Source organism: Lissotriton helveticus, chromosome 12 (assembly GCF_964261635.1).
Source record: "Lissotriton helveticus chromosome 12, aLisHel1.1, whole genome shotgun sequence".
In the NCBI taxonomy this organism is placed as follows: Eukaryota; Metazoa; Chordata; class Amphibia; order Caudata; family Salamandridae; genus Lissotriton; species Lissotriton helveticus.
In genome coordinates, this window is record NC_136073.1 from 66695932 (window position 1) to 66718140 (window position 22209).

Genomic DNA, 22209 nt, shown 5'->3' on the forward strand with positions numbered 1-22209 from the left:
CCATTGCTTCACAAAGAAACCAGGCTCAAACCATGAAAATGGATTCCCGGAGGAAGAGCACTCCCTGGATATGCATAGGGGCATTCTGCAGATCCGTGATGTTTAATGACGAATTACAGCCCTGAAAACACCACGCATCTGGAGTTAGACTAACGCATTTAAGTGCTAGTGTGGTGGAGGTAGTTCCAGGACTTGACGGCGAGGTAGGAGAAGGAATGAGGCGGTGGTTGATGTAGTAAAAAAGTAGTAATAAGCTTTATTTCGATATAGAAACATATCATAAAAGCAAAACATGACAGCATAAAAACAATAGTCGAAACAAAGCAATTTTACAATTCATAGTACCGTTAAACATTCATATTTACACAAAAAAACATAAAATTTATACAGAATGAAAAAGAGACACTCTACTGTAACATCAGTTGTTTAGCAGATCTTATGCGCCAAGCCCAGCCTAGGAATTTAGCCAGACAAATAGCAAAAAAAGGTCTTGTATCTGAGAGCAATATTCTTATAGCTTCCAGATGTGAGCGGGTTCCCAGGCTCCTGCAAAGAGGCTTCAACCACCTCCGTCTAGGGGCCCTATAAACTTGACACTCAAATAAAAAGTGTGCAACAGATTCAATTTTTAACTCACAGAATGGACAATGCGGTACAGTTTGGAATGGTGGTTTCCAGGTAGAGGTAAACTGACATAAAGGTAAGACCCCAACCCTGAATTTAAAATATAATGCCCTGTCATGTGAGCTGTGGATCAAATCCAAGTATGGTTCTCTGGAGGGGATGTCTTTAACCATTAAGAAATTTGCAACAGATTTTGGATGATTTGAATTAGATAGTCTCTCACTATCCACCCAAGACCAGTAAGCCTTCTTCAGTTCTTGTTTGGGAGGTGCTGTTTTATTTTCCCACGCAGCTCCTAGACCAAGTTTGTACAATGCCCTCTTGACCTCTCTGAGCCAGGCGATCTTATGCCAGCCAGGTAAGGACAGAACATCTTTTAGGGCATCTGCATAACTGTGGAGCTCGGGGACGTTCCAGATTCTAGACCATAGCAGTAAGGGGCGTAATTTGGCTTGCTCGCAGATTGGGCGAGAACCTGCGTCAAGCAGGATGGGGATTGTGGGGGTGCTCTGGGGAAGCCTCATCAGATCTTTATGGAATTTATTTTCTAGGTGGGCCAAAGTATCCACTCTCTGGGTACCCCAAAGTTCTGCACCATACAGTGCTGCGCTCACAACCCTACCCCTATAAATATCAAGAAGTGCCCCAATAGGTTTTATAGAGGAAGCACGCTGCTCTTTAAGTAAAGCACCAACTACCCTCTTATGGGTTAGGAACACTTTTTGGTGATGGGCCTTCCAGCTCATACTATCACAAAGACGTATGCCCAGATAGTCAAATTCTCTGACCCGTTCTAATGTAACAGAGTCAAGAGTGGGGGGTTTAACAGATTTCTTAGGCGGGTTAAGGACAAGAAATTTGGTCTTGCCAATATTTATGGCCAGACCTCTGATGTCACAGAAGGCCTTAAAGCTGGAGAGTAGTGACTGTATGCCTGCAGGTTATTTCGAAATCAGGAGGGTGTCATCCGCAAACAGGAGCGTCGGGATTTTCCTTCCCGCCAGGGATGGTGCATCTGCAGGATGTTGAAGAAGGTGCTCCACCACTCCATTAACGTAAAGCGAGAACAGAGTGGGGGCAAGCACACACCCCTGGCGGACGCCCCTGTCTACTGGAATACACAGGGTTTTTTCGCCCTGGACACCCCATCTGATTTGGGCAAAGTTGTTATCATGGAATTTTACCAGCAAGGCCAACAGGTAAGGTGGTAGACCTAACTCGTCGAGGACCTTCCATAATAACGCTCTTGGAACCAGGTCAAAGGCTGTTTTTAAGTCTATGAAGACTAAGTACAAACTGCCCCCTCCTAGCACCACTACCTTCCAATAGAGCATTAAAAGGCGAAATGTCTGCTCGACGGTACCTGTCCCTGATCTAAAACCTGCTTGAAAATCAGACAATATCTGATTTTCTTCCACCCACTCGAGAATTCTGCCCAATACCACTTTCCCTGCTATCTTTTGCGTTGAATCCAGCAAACTGATGGGGCGATAATTAGCTGGGTCTTCCCTGCTACCTTTCTTGAAAATGGGGACTACTTCGGCCCCCCTCCAAGAGTCAGGGTAAGACCCCCCCAACATAACCTCATTAAGAAGGGCAACAATTAGTCTGCTCCAGAATGGGGGATTATTTTTTATCAGGTCGCCCGGGATCCCATCCGGGCCTGCCGCTTTGTTAGAAACAGTACTCCTGATTGCCTTCTCTACTTCCAAGATGGTAAATGGGACTTCATTTGGTAGGAGATCTGTGAAACTGGGCTTTAGGAGCGGTTCTAGGTTCAAAGGCCCTATATGAGCCGAATACAGTTTCGAAAAGTGGGCAAACCAGGCAACACCAGGGATGTTACAAGTCAGTTGTTGATCAATGGGCTTGTCTCTCGACCTTAGCAAGTCCCAGAACCCTTTAGCATCTTTCCTTGTGCTCGCCTCCGATAGGTCGCGCCAAAAATTGAAATCAAGCGGTGGTTGATGTAGGCGGGCTCGGAGTTTTGGAGGGTCTTCTAGGCGTGAGTCAGGTGCATGAAGTGGCATATTTTCTGAACGGGGAGCCAGTGAAGGGCTCTGAGGGGGGTGGGGGGGATGATGCAGTGTCTCCTGGGGGAGTTTGAGGATGAGTCTTGCTGCGGTGTTCTGGATGGTCTGATGGTGGTTGAGTAATTGTTTGGTGGTTCCAGCGTAGAGTGCGTTGCCGTAGTCGAGGCGGCTAGAGAGCAGGGCTCGGGTGACTGTTTTCAGCTGAAGTGAAACTAGTCTCTAGGCTCCAGTGTGCCAGCAGAAGCAGCAGTCTGGTAGCTTTCAAAAACCTCCATCCGGTGAAGCTCCAAAGTCATCTGCAAGAGTGTGCTCAGTATATAATCCAAATATTTGTAAATTTATGTTTTTCATAAAAAGGTAAAACACATTGAAGTGACACTGTGCCTTCATCATAGTCTGAAAACGTCTTCATAGTTACTTGCTGCATTTAGGCGGTGTTCTGCTTTTGGACATGATGCTAAAAGTGTAAACGGACTAGATTGTGGTGGTTTTTTCTAATAAAAATAATATTTACTGGACTTTTTTTTTAACTAAATAAAATAATTTGCAATATTTGAAATTCAGTTTGTGCGAATTTGTGTGTGAATGCGCGTTTGTGTTGTCATGCATTCGGGGCATGATGGGAAGTGGCAAGCCATGAAACATGATATATCTGGCAAGTCACCCTGTGGATGACTGAAATCTTCAGTCTGTTCTTGCTTTTCACAGATCACTTTGCTTTACGGTCTGTTTTAAGTCAATTTCTAAATGCGCAAAGCAAGCGTTTCCCAATATTTATCTTATTTCATGCTTAGAATTGCTTTATTCAATTCACAATAATTCCATGGTTATAACTGCTTTATTCAACGTACGATAAAGTGTCACTCAAAGTGTCACACACATGGCCTTAAAATGTCACACAAAACTGGAAATGTCACACAACTGGAAATATCACACATAAGCAAAATGAAAACTTGGCAGCTATCTCCTTGACTATGAAGATATCTTGAATCTTCATATACCAATGGATAAATAAAGCAACTTATGTTCACTTACTTTGAGTTTTTCTAAAAGATCCTTGAAAATATTTACAAATATTAAACATGCACTGCCCAGTTGTACAGCACACCAACATCTGGTATACTTGTCTATGGATATGATAGTACTTCTCAGCGGGGACAGTGACACTACTATTCAGCAGGCCCCCTTTTCAGGTTCTGCAATGCCTTCAATAGCACTTCCCTAAAGGGATGCTGTACCTTTAATGGCCTGGTACCACGGCTAGCTGGCGTTTCCAGCTGAGATGCCCAGAACTGAATGGGCACAGTATTTACTTCTCCCTCACCTCTCAGATCAGGTAAGATAAACGTGAGTTAGGAGTGTCACAAAAATAATACTGTTTGGGTTATTTAGCCATGGTGCCCCTTTCATGAAATTTCCACTCACTCATACATGTGTGGGCGACACTGTCCCAACCCTACCAGCCTTTCAGAGATACTGTCCATTCTTGAATTCTAGATTGCCAAATGGGATTGTCCTTTGATAATCAAGAAGGACCAGGGCCAATCCCAGTAAACCTTACATTTGACTGACACCGCTGCAGCCTACAGTCCGCTGTGAAATAAAGCTTGGTGGGTTAAGGTGTCTCCTTGTGGACGTCTTTGTTTACTTTACAGAAACCAGGGTCCAGTCCCACGTTTGTCAGGTCACTGAGCTCTGGTGACACTTTGAAGTTCAGTAGCTTGAATCTCATCTTCCCTGTCATGTCCCTGTTTCACAGAAGGGCTGCTGTACAGGGGTAGCTACACTTCAAAACCTTTAAAAATGTAGATTGTATTGTATTGTAATTGTATAGCTTACTATTCCATACGAGGCGTCGAAGCGCTTTTTTCGGCGGGTAGCACGCTACTCCGGGACCCATAGAGGATTTGTGTTGAATAAGTGCAGTGAAACATACAAGTAAATGTAAATTTTAAGTGGTGGATACTAGCCAGTTATTTGGGTTCGTAAGGATAGAAGAGGAAAGAAGGTTTGTATTTATATAGCGCTTCTAAACCCCTGATGGGGAGTTGGAGCGCTTTTTTGGCGAGTACCACGCTACTCCGGAAACCCATAAAGTATTAGCGGTGAATTAGTATGGTGAAATATGAAAGTAATTTGAGTGGAGGATATTAGTCAGTTACTTGGAGTGAGAAGGATAGCGGAGGGATAGAAGAGGGGAAAAGGTTCGGATTCATATAGCACCTGTTACCCCTGATGGGGTGTTGAAGCGCAATATATATTATTCATATGTGTGACACACTGAGCCAGTCCTGTGTTTTTCAGCCCATAGACGCTTTGCATTCTGGGACTTGTAGTCTTTGTTTTACCATTTAAATGTGGGTTTTAGGCAAAGCACGGGTACCTAAAAAGCATGCACCGAGTGAAAGTGTCCCACATGGGGGGCAGCCATGAGGAGGGGGAAGTTGATTTGAAAAGAAGAGAAATACGCTCACGATAAAGTACACAAACGTTGTATTCACAGATCTGCAAATGGTTGGAATTAAATTCTGATCAGGATAATAAGCCAACAATCATTTATATATACATATTTTTTTCGGAGTTTTATATAGCGCGAACTTGACCCGAAAGTATCAGAGCGCTTTATATGAGCACCAGTTGCGTTACACAAGGACACAATTATCAGATACCCTCCGCAGTTTCATAAGTTTGTAATTTAATGCTGGTTAAAATACTAATCCATATACGATTACAGTTGCCGCAGATACAGCTTCGCAGTGGACCATTTCTTAAACGTCTTCGTTTTAGCCCGTTGCAGGGTAATTCTGGGACTTGTAGTTTTCCGTTTTGCACTGCAAGAGTGGGCCTGTGTGTAATGCTGGGGGCTAAAAAATTCCAGCATCGGCTGTCGTGCCAGGCACGCACTGGGGACCCTTGGCCTTTCTTTTGTCGAATAAGGCCTTCTCAGAGTCATCAAGCATTGGCGCTTCATTTTACCTCCAGTTAGGAAACAAGGCCGTGTGTCCCTTGCTTAGGTACATTGTGCTTGGCCCCGGGGAGCGGGGTCCCCGGAAGCCCTGCCTCCCGGCCCCTGCTCAGAGGAGGAGACCGCCTCCTACCGGCTGACTCCCATCAGCTGCTGGCTATAAAGCCTCCATCTCGGGAGGCTGTCCCTCTTCCGGCCTCCTCGGTAGAGTTCTCTGTGGAGCTGTGTAGGTCAGGCAGCTCTCGGTGCGCCAGAAGCCCCCGCCATGAACTCTTTGCTGCTCACAGGGTGAGTCTGGACAGGGTTAACTTCCGAAGTGTTAGGAGACATTAGAAGCTCACTTATTTGAGGATTACGGAAATATTTGGGGAGTCACTTTTTGTGACGAGCAGTGTGAATTCAAAGATGAGGCTGGTTTGAGGCCTGTGTAAGACTAGCTGGGGGGCAGTAGTGAGTAGATTAGATAGACTTTAGAGATGGTTAGAGTTCTGGTTGCCATGCGCCCCTGTACCTCGCACCTTCTGAAGCTGTGCTTTCTCCAAACAGAAGGTGCATACTGGGACTGGTAGTTTTGTTATTTGGCTTTTGGGTCAGAAGCCGGTGCTGACCAGAGCTGTGACGCCCCTAGCCCGCGGGCAGCTACGCAAGTGAACCTGAATTTACACTACTAAAATGTAGGGTACTTTAGAGTAACTACTGCTGAGGGACAAGGAAACCTAAAAAACATACATTGGCACTACAAGTGTCAGATGGAGGAAATAAAGCAACTTTGGAATGTGCATTTCTGTTCTATAATCTCATTTTATCAAGCAGATCTTCAGACGACGATGCCAATTAGATGTATTAACTATTACAAGTGTAGAGTCGCCATGTAATTCCATGCCCGGCAGGGCAGTTATTTATACTTGTGCCCAGAACTTGGTTTCCTTTATTATGGCGGTGCATTCTGGGACATGTAGTATTGGATTAGCTCGCTTTGGAGTCGGGTCCGTAAACACCGATTTGAGAAGGGGGTGGCCGGACGGAGATAGATGCATCCTCCTGATAAGTAGACCGGTTTACTTTGAATGGCATTCTGCCAATGTGCTCAATGTTTTAATGTTATTTAGACCTATTCCTTTCCTTCAAGTGAAGGAGACCATTTTCCTGCCACTATTGGTCTGCGTTCTGATGCTTATGAAGCGATATATAAATATTGATTATACCGTTTTTTTTTCATTCTTCTCCCTTAATTTTTTTTATTAAAACCACGCTATAAATGGAAGCTGGTTGAACTGCAGCCTGAAAATGAAAAATCTGACCTAAATCACGGCGTCCCTGCTTCCGCACTGTGTGATTTTGGTAATTCTTTTTCACGAAGCCGCTTTTGTGTACATCACATATGCCCGCATCTTCAAATGCGCGAGTTCGGGAAGTGCGCTGTGAAAAAAAACCTCTCGTATTTTATTTAATAGTTTAGTGTTAAATCCTATAATAAATATTTAGGTCTAGGTATACCGCAGGGCGACTAACTTAACCTGTATGGTCCCTAATTGCATTGTCGCAAGGTTAGGAATGTTTCTCAGAGTTTATTTTAAAACTCACTTTTAATATAGACTTTTCTGTCAGAGGTAATCTGTAATACTCTGAAATGCGCCTATATGTTCAATACATGCATTCTTTTAACTTTCACGGCATTTGATCCTGTTTGTTTTTTGCGTGATTTACATGCTAGATGTTTCCAGGGGCTCGTGCACGGGGACCCGGGGCCGGTGCAGACGCTTGCCTCGAGACTCCGCGTGCCTCGCCTCTCCGTGTTCATTTGTTGTCACCACCTCAACAAATCTCCATGCCTGAACAACAAGCACTGGCAAAGCCGGGCGGTCTCGGCAACCCGAGAGCTATAGGAATTGACAATGTGTTATGGAGTGGATGTATGTGGTGTGAATTGGAATTGTGTGGGCTGGGGTGAAATTGTTGTGGATTTGTGTGGCATGGAATTGTGTGGTGCTGACTGAGTGGAGTTATGTGTAGTGGAAATGTGACATGGTGTGCATTGGAGTTATGTGGCTAGTAATTATGTGGTATTGAGTGTAGTAGAATTATGTGGAGTGGGATTGTGTATTGTGGAAGTGTGTGGTGTCGAATCTTGTAGTATGAAATGGATGTCTCTGGTGTTTTTAACTCCAGTGTTATCACTGCCGAGAAAGGTGGCATTGAATGTCTTTTTAGTGACACATACCTTACCATGAGTGGAGCAATTTAGATATGGCCATGTAAAGATACATCTGAGAAAGGACTGAGTGACCCCTTCAGGCATTATTTGCTTTTTAAACAGCAGAGTTGTATTATGGATTTGCAGTTTTGTTAAAGGAAAAAACTGGAACGAAAAGGTCATCTATGACTTGGGTGTCCTGGTATCACAGCTCACAATTTAGCCACCAGCCCCCATCCTCTGCTGGGAAGTGGGAAGCTGCTCATCACAGGCCACCTTTGCTAATATTGCTTCAGTGTCACTCGTAAGACATTTGAATATGACATATGTAATCTCAAAATTTGCCAGCTACGTGAGACAGAAGAGACAAAGTCCATACGCCCAAACAATGAGCAGCTCTGCGCACACAGAATAAAAGGAAGTGCTAACTCGGTGATGCAGCATGCGCAATGTAAATAGTTTTATTTACTTAACTCTGTTCCGCTGTATGCCGGAGTTTACTACCCCCGACCCACTGCCCGGCCACTCTCCCCCTGCAAGCTGCCACTGTGCAAATCCGTCTTGACCCTGCTCCTCAAGGGAACAGTCCAGCCCGAACTGCAAAGCTGGGTCCTCCCTGGACCAAAAAACAAACCTTCTGGGACCATTTTCAGGGCATCACCCCACATCAGCCAGGCTAGCTTGAATCCTGTGGCACAGCAAGCTAGGGGCCAAGCATAGTGAAGGCTGATTTTCATATGGCTAGGACTAAACTGGGGTAGCATAGTGAGCAAAAAAAATAATAGATTTAACTCTGATCTCTTGACTGGTGGTGCATGTTTGATTTGTTCCACATTCCGTCCATCAATTTTGGTTTTTACTTTTAGAAGGGAGACCTTTCCCTGCTCTTAGCTGTGTGTCTTGCAGCCTGCCTACAATACATGTCTGGGGTGTGTGATAGGTACACTTTGTGCATTCCCTTTATCCAGCCACAAACACTGGAAGGTTAGGTGTCGGAGTATCCATCTGCATTCTGATGGCTTTCTGGGTGGGAAGGGATGACACTTGCACTTCAATAGGTAACGGCCTGACCCCATTCAAGGGCTGGTTACCCCTAGTGCTAGTCTGGAGCCTGGGCTAGGAAGTAAGGCTCTTAACTTCAGACCCTTCTTTGAAGTTATCCCTACTCCAAAGTGTAGCTGTGTTTATTTATGGAGCTTTGAAGACTACGGAGCTGCCTGCACACTTGGTTGTGCCAATCATCAATGGGATGACTTGTGTCCTTCCAGCGCCTCCCTCTAGTGACCTTGTGCGTGCAGGCAGCACTACAGGTGGTCATCAATCTATCAGGTATGATCAGGTTTTACATCCTCCCTTGGGGTGACTCGTGGTCCTTCTAGTCTCATCTTGTTTTAGGGTTCACAGTCCGCACCATCTGCAAGGCAATGGCGGGGAAATGTCCCGCAGTTACTGGCTCAACATCTCAAAGGTGTTGATCAATGGCCAACACTACCGTGGCCTGCACGGTGGACTGCCTGGAGCGGTCCTCGGAGGCTGTCCCTGGCCCAGACAGCAGGCACTGAAGACCCAGTAAAAGGGCATCCTGCGTGGAGAGCAGGTGCCTGACCTGCAGCTCCGCAGACATAGACCAAAGTTTGCTCCAAGAAAGCCTCACATGAGGTGTGGAGGGACCCAGGAGAGCTACTTCTGCTAGACGAGCCTCTCCTCTCTGTGCATCTGCTTGCCCCTTCACCATGTCTACCCTGGAAGTGAACCCGCCTGCCTGCCACTCCAGCATACACCTCCCAAGCCCTGACCATTCCTTCTGTGATCTGCCACATCCCCTGGTGTGAAGTGGCCCAAGGACTTCTGGGAAACACAGCTTTGCCTACTTCCGAGCAAAGATGAGGGCAATTTGTTTGCCTTTTGACTGACTACGGGCAGTTTGTGGGCCTAGTTGAGCTGGACTTCTGACTTTTTTTTAAAATCCCCATCACCACCGCAGACCGTTCCGAAGTTCTCACATCCAAGATTTTTCTCTGTACGCTAGGCAAACTTCCGCCTTGTGGTTGCCGTCTTACCCAGCCGATGACGCCACCATCAGAAGTCTGTAACAGGAACTCCTCCAGGTCTGGCACCTGGAGTCTTTTATAAAATGTGACGGTACATTTCTTGCAGCACCCATGACGCCACGAGCTGATGCCAATCACCTTTACCATCTGACACCCTTGATTGGCTGATGCCATTGACCGCCAGCCAATCCGCTCCATTTTACTGGGCACATCCATAAAATGATCATCAGACACGGCAGTTTGACTTTTTGATTCTTTGTCCTCTGTTGGTGAATTGGATCAGGGTCAACTGCTGCAGGATCTTAAATCTGTTGGACTTTTGCTGGGATCTGCCTGCCTGCCCGCCCTCTGGTGTGATGGGAAAGGCCAGGCAGAGATGCACCAGTCACAATATACCTTCCTGCCCTTTTATTCATTGATTGGTCCATATTTATTTGAGGCTTGGATTTATCCCCATCCACCGCCACGAACCCGTCAGACCCTTTAAATGTCTCTGGAGATGCCTGACTTGAGCCTTTTTTTTTTTTTTTCTCACTTTGCGTGATTACACATTGACATTCTACAGTGGTCTACTGGGCTTGCAGAATTAAGTGTACAAAGCGATCCTTCGCTAACCCTCAGAGGAGCGGCAGCCCCTGTAGTGAATGATGGGACCCTCTGAGGATATTGGACTATAACCCTCTGCTCTGTTATGGAGACAACCCAGACAACCTACATCTGCACCATAGCTCTGGCATACTATGTAAGATTCAAGTCCAGGACCGACTGTAGTTGTGATTTTTGTCTGTTTACTGTGCAGGTTTCTGGTGCTGTGCAGGTCTTGGTGTTTTAAAGAAGGTGGTTCATGGAATGTGTTGGCCAATCGTCTCCATCTTCACTGGCCTTGGTGTCCCTCTATGCTCACTTAAGGGTTGCAACTGGGGATTTATATACTGATTTTGAAATTAGTGTGGTGTGAATCTGGTTTTAACCTCAAGTTCGGGTCTACTTTTTGGATATGGACAGAATATGTAAATGCAGCCATAATGAAAGGTAATCTAATGAAACATTTTATTGGCTTGTCCGTGGTTCGTAGTAAACCAACAACTTTTGAGACTATTCTTGTTAAAATATGGTATCGTCGAAAGGTGGCAAGCAGCCATTTTTTTATTGGATATGTGGTTTTTGGATGTATCCTATGCCTAAGGGAGATTTTTTTTTTCCTAAGAAGTTTTTGGGCTAAAGTTTGACTATGACTATCTATTTCTTCAATCAAAACTCATTTGTAAAGCCCAGCGCGATGACCCTTGGGGGGGGGGGGTATCGGGGTTCTGTTGGTGCCGTGTCCCCATCGCAAAACCAGGTCTTGAGCTTCTTCCTGATGTCTGCCAGGGAGAGTACAGTTTGGAGGTGGAGGGGCAGTTCCAGGACTTGGTGGCAATGTAGAAGGAGCATCACCCGCTGCACCAGATGCGGGGGCGAGTGAGGCGGAGTGCAGGTGTCTTGCGGGCAGGTGAAAGTTGAGTCGATGGTTGACATAGGATGTAAATTGTAAATGTAGAGTATTTATATAGCGCACTTCTACCCGGAGGCCTCGTAGCGCTGTATTCATACCACTGTGGAACCCATCCTGGCTTTCCTGTGAAATGTCCACTCCTGGGCACCCCCAAGGTGAAGCCAGGCATCCTAGCGCTGCTGGGACCGTTGTGGAGATTAAGCAAGCTATTGCCCAGAGTCAGAGTGGGACCCATGGTTAGACCAGGCACCGAGGAGAGAATTATCAGGTCCGGGGAAATTGAGCTCAAGACCCGCCGAGGTGGCAATTGAACCCTGGTCCCAGGCCAGACCTCTGCATCAGGGTCTGCCGATCTAACCTAGCCATTGAGCCAAGGATGGTCCTTGGTCGTGTTGGGATTTGTGTGCCAATGTGAGACTCTTGAACTGGCATCTCTTCTGGATGGGGAGCCAGTGTACGTTTCCAAGGTGGGGGGGAATGATGTTCCTTCATTTTGGGAGGTCCGGGATGAGTTTGGCTGTGGTGTTCTGTATGGTCTGGAGTTTTGAGGTGCTATGTGGGTATTAAGGCTTGGGGGGCATTGCCGTCAGGCTGGTGATGAGGGCCTGCATCACTGTCTTTCTGGTGTTGATGGGGATCATTCTGAAGATTCTGCTGAGCATTCGAAGGGTGTGGAAGCCGGAGGAGGCGACTGCTTACTGTAATTTCATGGCCGGTTGGCTGTCAACAATGATGCCGAAACTGCGTGCATGGACGGTCTGTGGGTATTGGTCCAAGTTCTGCTAGCCACCAGCTGTGCTCCAATACAGGTGTTCTCACTGAAGAGAAGTACTTCTGTTTTGTTGGAGTTGATTTTCAGGAAGTTGTCTCATCCAATTGGCTACACCGGTCACGGTGTTGCAGAAGTTGGTTTTGGCGTTGGCAGTGCTGCCACTGAGCGAAAAGAAGAGTTGAGTGACCTCTGCATAGAATGTTAAGTCTGTGGGATCTGACGACTTCTGCTAGGGGGGGGGGCGGAAATCGGGTAGATGTTGAACAAGGTGGGGCTGAGGAAGGATCCTTGGGGTATGCCGTATATGATGCCCTTGGGTGCAGAGGTGAAGGGGGCAGTTGTATGCTCTGTGAGGCGATGTGATCCACTTGATGGTTATTTGTTATATGCTGATGTTGTAAAGTCTGAGGAGGATGTGGTGGGAGACTGTTTTGAACACAGCAGGGGGGTCTGAGGATAAAGCCTGCTGTTTCTCCGCAGTCGAGAGTTCTGATGTCTGTTGTAGCAGTAAGTGCAGTCTCTGCTGTCGTTGGCCCGAATTGTGGTGTCGAGTGGGTTGTTCTGTTCCAGGTATTTGAGCTGTTGGTAGATGGCCTTCTCGCTTACTTTCCCGGAGTAGGGGAGCAGGGAGATAGGTCGGTAACTGTCGCTGGGGTCCACCAACTGTTTCTTTAGTAAGAGTCTGGCCTTTGCGTGTTTCCATCAGTCTGGGGAAGTTGCTGTGGAGATGGAGGTATTGAGGATGCTAGTGAGATGTGCTGATTGTGTTGGTTCCAAGGGTGAAGAGATGGTGGGGGCAGGGGTCTGTGGGAGCCCCAGAGTGGATGGATGACATGATGGCTGTGGTTGTCTGCGTGGTGAGCGGAAACCAGGGGGTGATCGTATGGCTGGTGTTCGCTGGTTAGGGCTCGCCTGGCGTTGGAGCGCGAAGCGCTCCCGCCAGCGAGTTCTATAGCCGCCTTGCTCCCTGTCAAGGGAGTAGCAGCTGTGAACAAGCCCGACACAGAGCTGGGAACGAGCCGACCCAGGTCTGTGAACGAGCTTCAAGGTTGAGCAGCTTGTGCACGTTTGTTGGACGTCAGGCGCTGCAAGCCCGCCAGACCAATTATCCCAGCATGAAACTCTACTTCCTGAGGCGCCACAAGACCAATTATCCCAGCAGGAGTCTCCACTTCCTCAGGCGCTGCAACAATTATCACAGCATGAGACCCACTTATCACAGCATGTCAACAGGCGCCCCAGGCTGCTGGAGCACTCAACTATAATTAATGTGCAGTTGAGTGCTCCAGCAGCGTGGGGCGGCTCTCTGCATGCTGTGATAATTATCACTTTGGGGCCTCATGCTGTGATAATTACGGCATGCTCTATTTGCAGCACTGAACATTTTCAAAGAAGGCGAAGCAGTGACATTCATTGAGACACTCACCCTCACGCCCTCACCCCCTCACCCCTCACACACCTCCTCACCCTCACACACCTCCTCACCCTCACACCCTCACCTTCACACCCCCTCACACACACCCTCACATACCCTTACCAGCACAGCAAAGCACAGCACAGCAAAACACAACACAGCACAGCACAGCAAAACACAACACAACACAACACAGCAAAACACAACACAGCACAGCACAGCAAAACACAACACAACACAGCACAGCACAGCACAGCAAAACACAGCACAGCACAACAAAACACAACACAGCACAACAGAGCAACACACAACACAGCAACACACAGCACAGCAAAACACAGCACAGCACAGCAAAACACAACACAGCACAGCACAATGCAGCACAGCAAAACACAGCACAGCACAGCACAGCAAAACACAGCACAGCACAGCACAGCACAGCACAGCACAGCACAGCGCAGCGCAGCGCAGCGCAGCACAACACAACACAACACAGCACAGCACAGCACAACACAGCAAAGCACAGCACAGCACAACAAAACACAGCAAAGCACAGCACAGCACAACACAACACAGCACAGCACAGCACAACACAGCACAACACAGCAAAGCACAGCACAGCACAACACAACACAGCACAGCACAACACAACACAGTACAGCAAAACACAGCAAAACACAACACAGCACAGCAAAGCACAGCACAGGTCAGCACAGCAAAGCACAGCACAGCAAAACACAACACAACACAGCACAGCACATCAAAACACAGCACAGCACAGCACTGCAAAGCACAGCACTGCAAAGCACAGCACTGCAAAACACAGCACAGCAAAGCACTGCAAAACACAGCACAGCAAAACACAGCACAACACAGCACAGCACAGCACAGCACAGCACAGCAAAGCACAGCACAGCACAGCAAAACAAAACACAACACAGCACAGCAAAACACAACACAGCACAGCACAGCACAGCAAAACACAACACAACACAACCCTCACCCCTCACCCCCTCACCCCTCACACACCTCATCACCCTCACACACCTCCTCACCCTCACACCCTCACCTTCACACCCCCTCACATACCCTTACCAGCACAGCACAGCACAGCAAAACACAGCACAGCAAAACACAGCACAGCAAAACACAGCACAGCAAAACACAGCACAGCACAGCACAGCACAGCACAACACAGCACAGCAAAACACAGCACAGCAAAACACAACACAGCACAGCAAATCACAGCACAGGACAGCACAGCAAAACACAGCACAGCAAAACACAGCACAACACAGCACAGCAAAACACAGCACAGCAAAACACAGCACAGCAAAACACAGCACAGCACAACACAGCACAGCACAGCACAGCACAGCACAGCACAGCACAGCACAGCACAGCACAGCACAGCACAGCACAGCACAGCACAGCACAGCACAGCACAGCACAGCACAGCACAGCGAAACACCGCACAGCACAGCGAAACACCGCACAGCACAGCAAAACACCGCACAGCACAGCAAAACACCGCACAGCAAAACACAGAAACACAGCAAAACACAGCACAGCAAAGCAAAGCACAGCAAAGCACAGCACAGCAAAGCACAGCACAGCAAAACACAGGACAGCAAAACACAGGACAGCAAAACACAGGACAGCAAAACACAGGACAGCAAAACACAGGACAGCAAAACACAGGACAGCAAAACACAGGACAGCAAAACACAGGACAGCAAAACACAGGACAGCAAAACACAGGACAGCAAAACACAGGACAGCAAAACACAGGACAGCAAAACACAGGACAGCAAAACACAGGACAGCAAAACACAGGACAGCAAAACACAGGACAGCAAAACACAGGACAGCAAAACACAGGACAGCAAAGCACAGGACAGCAAAGCACAGCCCAACCAAGCACAGCATAACCAAGCACAGCATAACCAAGCACAGCATAACCAAGCATAGCGTAATAAAGCACAACAAAAAATAGCATAACAAAAAATAGCATAACACAACACAACAAAACATAGCATAGCAAAACAAAGCATAGCATAGCAAAACACAACACAGCATAGCATAGCATAACAAAGCATAGCATAACACAACACAACAAAACATAGCATAGCAAAACAAAGCATAGCAAAACACAACACAGCATAGCATAGCATAACAAAGCATAGCATAACAAACACAACAAAACATAGCATAGCATAACAAAACATTGCATAACAAAACACAGCATAGCATAGCATAACAAAACACAACATAGCATAGCATAACAAAACAAAACACAACATAGCATAGCATAACAAAACACAACATAGCATAGGATAACAAAACAAAGCATAGGATAGCAAAACAAAACATGGCATAACAAAACATGGCATAACAAAACATGGCATAACAAAACATGGCATAACAAAACATGGCATAACAAAACATGGCATAACAAAACATGGCATAACAAAACATGGCATAACAAAACATGGCATAACAAAACATGGCATAACAAAACATGGCATAACAAAACATGGCATAACAAAACATGGCATAACAAAACATGGCATAACAAAACATGGCATAACAAAACATGGCATAACAAAACATGGCATAACAAAACATGGCATAACAAAACATGGCATAACAAAACATGGCATAACAAAACATGGCATAACAAAACATGGCATAACAAAACATGGCATAACAAAACATGGCATAACAAAACATGGCATAACAAAACATGGCATAACAAAACATGGCATAACAAAACATGGCATAACAAAACATGGCATAACAAAACATGGCATAACAAAACATGGCATAACAAAACATGGCATAACAAAACATGGCATAACAAAACATGGCATAGCAAAACATGGCATAGCATAACATGGCATAGCATAACATAGCATAACAAAACATAGCATAACAAAACATAGCATAACAAAACATAGCATAACAAAACATAGCATAACAAAACATAGCATAGCAAAACAAAGCATAGCATAGCAAAACACAACACAACATAGCATAACAAAGAATAGCATAACAAACACAACAAAGCATTGCATAGCATAACAAAACAAAGCATAGGATAGCAAAAAAACATAGCATAACAAAGCATAGAATAGCAAAACAAAACATTGCATAGCATAACAAAACATAGCATACCAAACACAACAAAACATAGCATAACAAAACATAGAAAAACAAAGCATAACACACAAGCACACACACACAACCACGCACACATAACCACAACCACACACACAACCACAACCACACACACAACTATCTATCTATCTATCGCCCTCACTCTATCTGTCTATCGATCTATCGCCCTCACTCTATCTATCGGCCTCAGTCTATCTATCTAATCGCCCTCACTCTATCTGTCTATCTATCGGCCTCACTCTATCTAATCGCCCTCACTCTATCTATCTATCGCCTTCACTCTATCTTATCGCCCTCACTCTATCACCCTCACGCTATCTATCGCCCTCACGCTATCTATCGCCCTCACGCTATCTATCGCCCTCACGCTATCTATCGCCCTCACGCTATCTATCGCCCTCACGCTATCTATCGCCCTCACGCTATCTATCGCCCTCACTCTATCTATCGCCCTCACTCTATCTATCGCCCTCACTCTATCTATCGCCCTCACGCTATCTATCGCCCTCACGCTATCTATCGCCCTCACGCTATCTATCGCCCTCACGCTATCTATCGCCCTCACGCTATCTATCGCCCTCACGCTATCTATCGCCCTCACGCTATCTATCGCCCTCACGCTATCTATCGCCCTCACGCTATCTATCGCCCTCACGCTATCTATCGCCCTCACGCTATCTATCGCCCTCACGCTATCTATCGCCCTCACGCTATCTATCGCCCTCACGCTATCTATCGCCCTCACGCTATCTATCGCCCTCACGCTATCTATCGCCCTCACGCTATCTATCGCCCTCACGCTATCTATCGCCCTCACGCTATCTATCGCCCTCACGCTATCTATCTATCTATCTATCGCCCTCACGCTATCTATCTATCTATCTATCTATCGCCCTCACTCTATCTATCTATCTATCTATCTATCTATCGCCCTCACTCTATCTATCTATCTATCTATCTATCTATCGCCCTCACTCTATCTATCTATCTATCTATCTATCTATCGCCCTCACTCTATCTATCTATCTATCTATCTATCTATCGCCCTCACTCTATCTATCTATCTATCTATCGCCCTCACTCTATCTATCTATCTATCGCCCTCATTCTATCTATCTATCTATCGCCCTCATTCTATCTATCTATCTATCGCCCTCATTCTATCTACTTATTTAGATACTGATCGCCATCACGCTATCTATCTATCTATCTATCTCGCTCACTCAATCTCTCTATCGCCCTCCCTCTATCTATCTATCCCACTCACTCTATCTATCTATCCCACTCACTCTATCTATCGCATCACCACAGCATCACTAAGGGGCACAACAACATCACTATGCGCTACCACAACAACATCACTATGCGCTACCACAGGATCATTGAATGCCACAGCATCACTAGTCGCCACCACAACATCTCTCAGCCCCACCACAGCATCAATCTGTGCAACCATTTACCAACAACTGGGTCAAATATGATCTCTCAATGTTTCAAGCTTTATTACAAATGTCACAAAGAGGTTAGTATTTCACTTCTGTTCTTGGATTTTCGTCACAATAAAATACACTGAACATATTCTTCAGAAAAGTTATTTACAAAAGTTTAAGCTATTGCCATTATAAATTACAATAACTTTTATTTAAGTATTAACCCCTTCAGTGCTAATGACAAGGGTAACTCGTCATGGAGTTTCCATTGATTTAAATGGAAATTACATTGAAGCGGCACAAGATGCCTAGCATCCAAGTGGTTAATTATTAAAAAAATTCAAAGCCATTGTTATTTGTAATATCAATACATCTAAGTCACGTGAATACAACACATATTGCATTACAAATGCTATAGGTGTCACAAGTTATAACTATTGGCATTGTAAATGACAAAGCTATTATTTTTGCTATTTTCAAAACCAACACATATATAACAAATGTGTCATTTACAATACCAATAGCTCAAACTTTCCTAATGCGAGACCTTATGCATTGCAAATGCTTGTTGTTGAGGTTGTCTAGGATGGGAGTGGTAAGTTGGGGGTCAAAGTTGTTGTAGAAGGTGGTAATCTTGCTGTGGAAGTGACTTCAGAGTCCAGGTGTTCTGTGGCTGTCGAGTTGGAGAATTCCTTGGCTATTTTGATGATTTCCTTAGTGTGGTTGGGCGTGGTATCCATGCAAGCAGTTATGGCTGGCCTCTTGGCTTCCTTGATGTGCAGGTGGTAGTTGCTGAGGGCGGCTGTTGGAGGGGTCATTGGTGAGTTACCATCACTTAAGTTGGTGGCAGTTGCGCTTTGTGTTTCTTGGCTCTGGGGTATACCAGCTGGCTTGTTTTAAGGTTATGTTGGCTTTTGCTGGTTTCCATGGGGTGACTGTTGGTGCACTTGGGGATCAAGTTGTGAAGTTCTGGAAGGCCTAGTCAAGGTGTGATAAAGTTTCAGGTTGTGTGGTGCTGAGGGCATGTATTCATGGAGTCTCGGCTACCTTGCCCCAGCTGCAGTGGGTGGTGCTGTGGTGATGGAGTGCAGGGCATCTGAGATGGTGAAATGAATGAATGAATGCATGGTCAATCCAGGTTGAGTTCCATGACCTGGGTGAATTTGATTCTGTAGCTTGATGGGAAGATAGCATAGAGTGCATTTGTGTGTGGGCTTGGTGACCAGTTGGGTGAGGCCAATGTTGCTCAGGGTTTCCAAGAGTGGTGCTGTTGGGGGTTGTTATGGATATTGAGCTCACAAAGAAGGACTTGGTGGTGGGAGTAAATGGGTAGGGGGGGGGCGATAAGATGGGGGATGGTGTCGCAGAAGGCTGGTCGGCACCCTAGGGGTCTATTAGCGAGGGTGCCTCTTATCGTGGTCCTTGAACCGTCTCTAGTGGAAAGCTTAGGTGTTACTGGGGGGGCTCGTCGTTGGTGGCGGGGCATCGGATGGTTTCCTTGATGGCAATGCCGTAGTGAAGTTTGCTGGTTCAGTCAGTGTTACCTCTTGTAGCCTTTAGAGGTGGCGATGTTGAGCTGGGGGAGGAATTGAGCCACATTTCAGTGAGAGAAGCTAGCAGAGAGGGTGGGGATTGGGGAAACGGCAGGAAAAAGGGAGGGAGAAAACGCCAAGTGCGTTGGACAAGATGGCGGTAACAGTAAACCCAACCCGGTTGAAATTCAAATGTCCACAAGTGGTGAAATCAAATTAGGATAGAATAAAATACATCTTAGCCTAGAATAGGAGGTGCCGGCAGGATACATCAACTGCAGGAGTCACCTGAGACCGAACAGACCTCCTTGAAGCTGGGGACGAGCTGCCGATTCCCCCAAGGCAACAGGAGTGGCAGGAGAAGGGCACACAGGACCAGAAGACCTGAGGATACTTGAATTTTAAATCTTACAGGCATGGTTTTGTTAACTGGGTTTATGGTCATGTAATTTCATGTAAAGTTTTTTACGTTAATGTTTTAAAGACTATGGTCTAAAATAAATAAACATGTTTTGACTGACTCTGATGAAGGGTGGAGCAGCAGACTGACCCAAAGGGTCTGATCTTGTTGTACACATCTGAAATAACAGTGCTTTTTTTTCTTCTTCTTGCAGAGTTGCATTGCTCTGGGCAATCTTGCCATCGGCAGTGATGTCTGCAACCTTTCCAGCCGGTAGGTCTCATTGGAAGATTGACTGGCAGCCATTTTGCTTAAACCCCAGACTGGTTTAACCACTTGGCTGCTAAGGGGTGTGTGAGGGGTTCCATTGACTTTCCATTGAAATCAATGGAAAGTCCATGACGAGTTACCCTTGTCATTAGCGCTGAAGGGGTTAATCTTTCATATGCCCTTATCGTGCAACTTGGGGGATGGGTAGGGGGTACATCACGATGGCTGGGATGGCTCCCAGTGATTCAATTCCTTTCTGGTAATTCCAAGACTCAAATTCTACTTCTGTCCTTACGCTGAGGTGTGCCCACAATTTAGGTCTAGGAACCCCGCTGCCTACTTAAAAGCATCGAATGAACTCTTACAAACTCTAGGTGTTTGTGTGATACACACCCATATCCAGAAACCACCACCTGAGTATCGAAGCCGCCCATCAGTGCACGAAAGGATGGAGTATGGACTGCGGTGAGGAAATCCAATCGGAGTAATGGGGTTAATGGTCATTCTGTAAAGTGTTGCCTCATTACGATCTCTGGCCAGGCCTGAACTCACGAAGACGTACCGATGAGGCACAACCAGCATCAGTCACCCACCAAAGTGGCAAGTCAGACGGGGCAGTCCAGGCTCAAAGGAGAAAGTAAAGAACCTAGAGGGTCAAAGCCACAAATGTCAGTGTCCAAGCAAGCAGACAAGCAACAAACCCAAAGGCCGAAGGAACAATGAGTGGTCCAGGGGAGATGGGACCCAGGAGAGGATGCCCAAAAATAGCGCTAGACAGCAGGCACTTAAAACCAAAGAAGCTAAAGGCAAAAACACATACATACAACCAAAAACTAGGCGAAAAAGCCAAGATGGGCCAGAAGGCAGATGCTCCAGCGGAGCACGTACCCACCAACCAATAAGGAGTTTCCTGAAAAAAATACCAAATATTACCTTCAGGGGAGCCACAACAGTAACTTCAAACACAGCTCTGATCAGACAGTTGATCAAAGTAAGCACCACTCAAGCCACCCTTGAGAGTGCTGGGGAGGGCCACCAACTCTTTGGGTGTGGTCTGACAGCCACTACACCACACCACAACGGTGCATAGGCTTACACCTGGAGAAGCCATAAACGCGGCCAACAGGCTCCAACAATCTAGGAGATCGTTGCCCAACAAACAAGGTGACGACTGAGCCCAGGGAAACGTGCCCAGGTAAGAACCTCCAAGCCAAAGGTGTGCTCCTGGCATGCCACTGAAGGAGACAAGCTGAGAAAGAGGCAGACCTACACACCATACACCAGGTCATGACCATCGGAGCACAAGTGAGACCATTCAGGCACAGGACCTTAACTTTTTTCAGACAGAACTTTAAAAAAAGAGTTGAAAGCAAGGCACCAAACGGCCCCAGTCAATGCCCAGCTGGGCTCAAATGTCCACGTTAAGCACCCAACACGGAATGGGTAGAGGAAACCCAAATCCCTAACGAAGCCTCCAACAGTATGCAAACCCATCTCAGAAGGCAGATGTCGCAAACCTAGGAAGGGGCACAGTGGTAGAAACCATCCGAACAGAACCAACAGGCCCTACAAGAAAATGTGCCACGCCTAGAAGAACGCGGACCAGGGCATCCCAGACACTATGCCTAAAGCCCAAAAAACCTGCACCACAGACTCCTCCAGATTCACAGCTGGACTGGGAACCCAAACCAGCCCTGGCAATTTAGTCTGCCCATCCCTCTCAGAGTTAGGGGTGGGGGGCGGGGATGCAGGTGTGAAGCACTGCTGATTGTGTTACTGGAGGCGGCTATTGCAGCATCGCTGCGAAACTGACCATCTCTTCCAGCCTCCCAGGGAAACGCCTGATGCC

At 46.5% G+C, this 22209-nt stretch overlaps 1 protein-coding gene across 1 annotated transcript in view; it reads left to right on the plus strand.

Moving 5' to 3' along the window:
- The first annotated feature begins 5809 nt into the window (after positions 1 to 5809).
- LOC144797860 (uncharacterized) overlaps positions 5810 to 22209 on the plus strand; it is a 97259-nt gene continuing 80859 nt past the window's right edge. The window contains exons 1-2 of the mRNA XM_078668663.1: positions 5810 to 5910; positions 20305 to 20363. Coding sequence (XP_078524789.1) covers positions 5888 to 5910; positions 20305 to 20363 — 82 coding nt within the window. The 5' untranslated portion in view covers positions 5810 to 5887. The remainder of the gene's footprint in view (positions 5911 to 20304; positions 20364 to 22209) is intronic.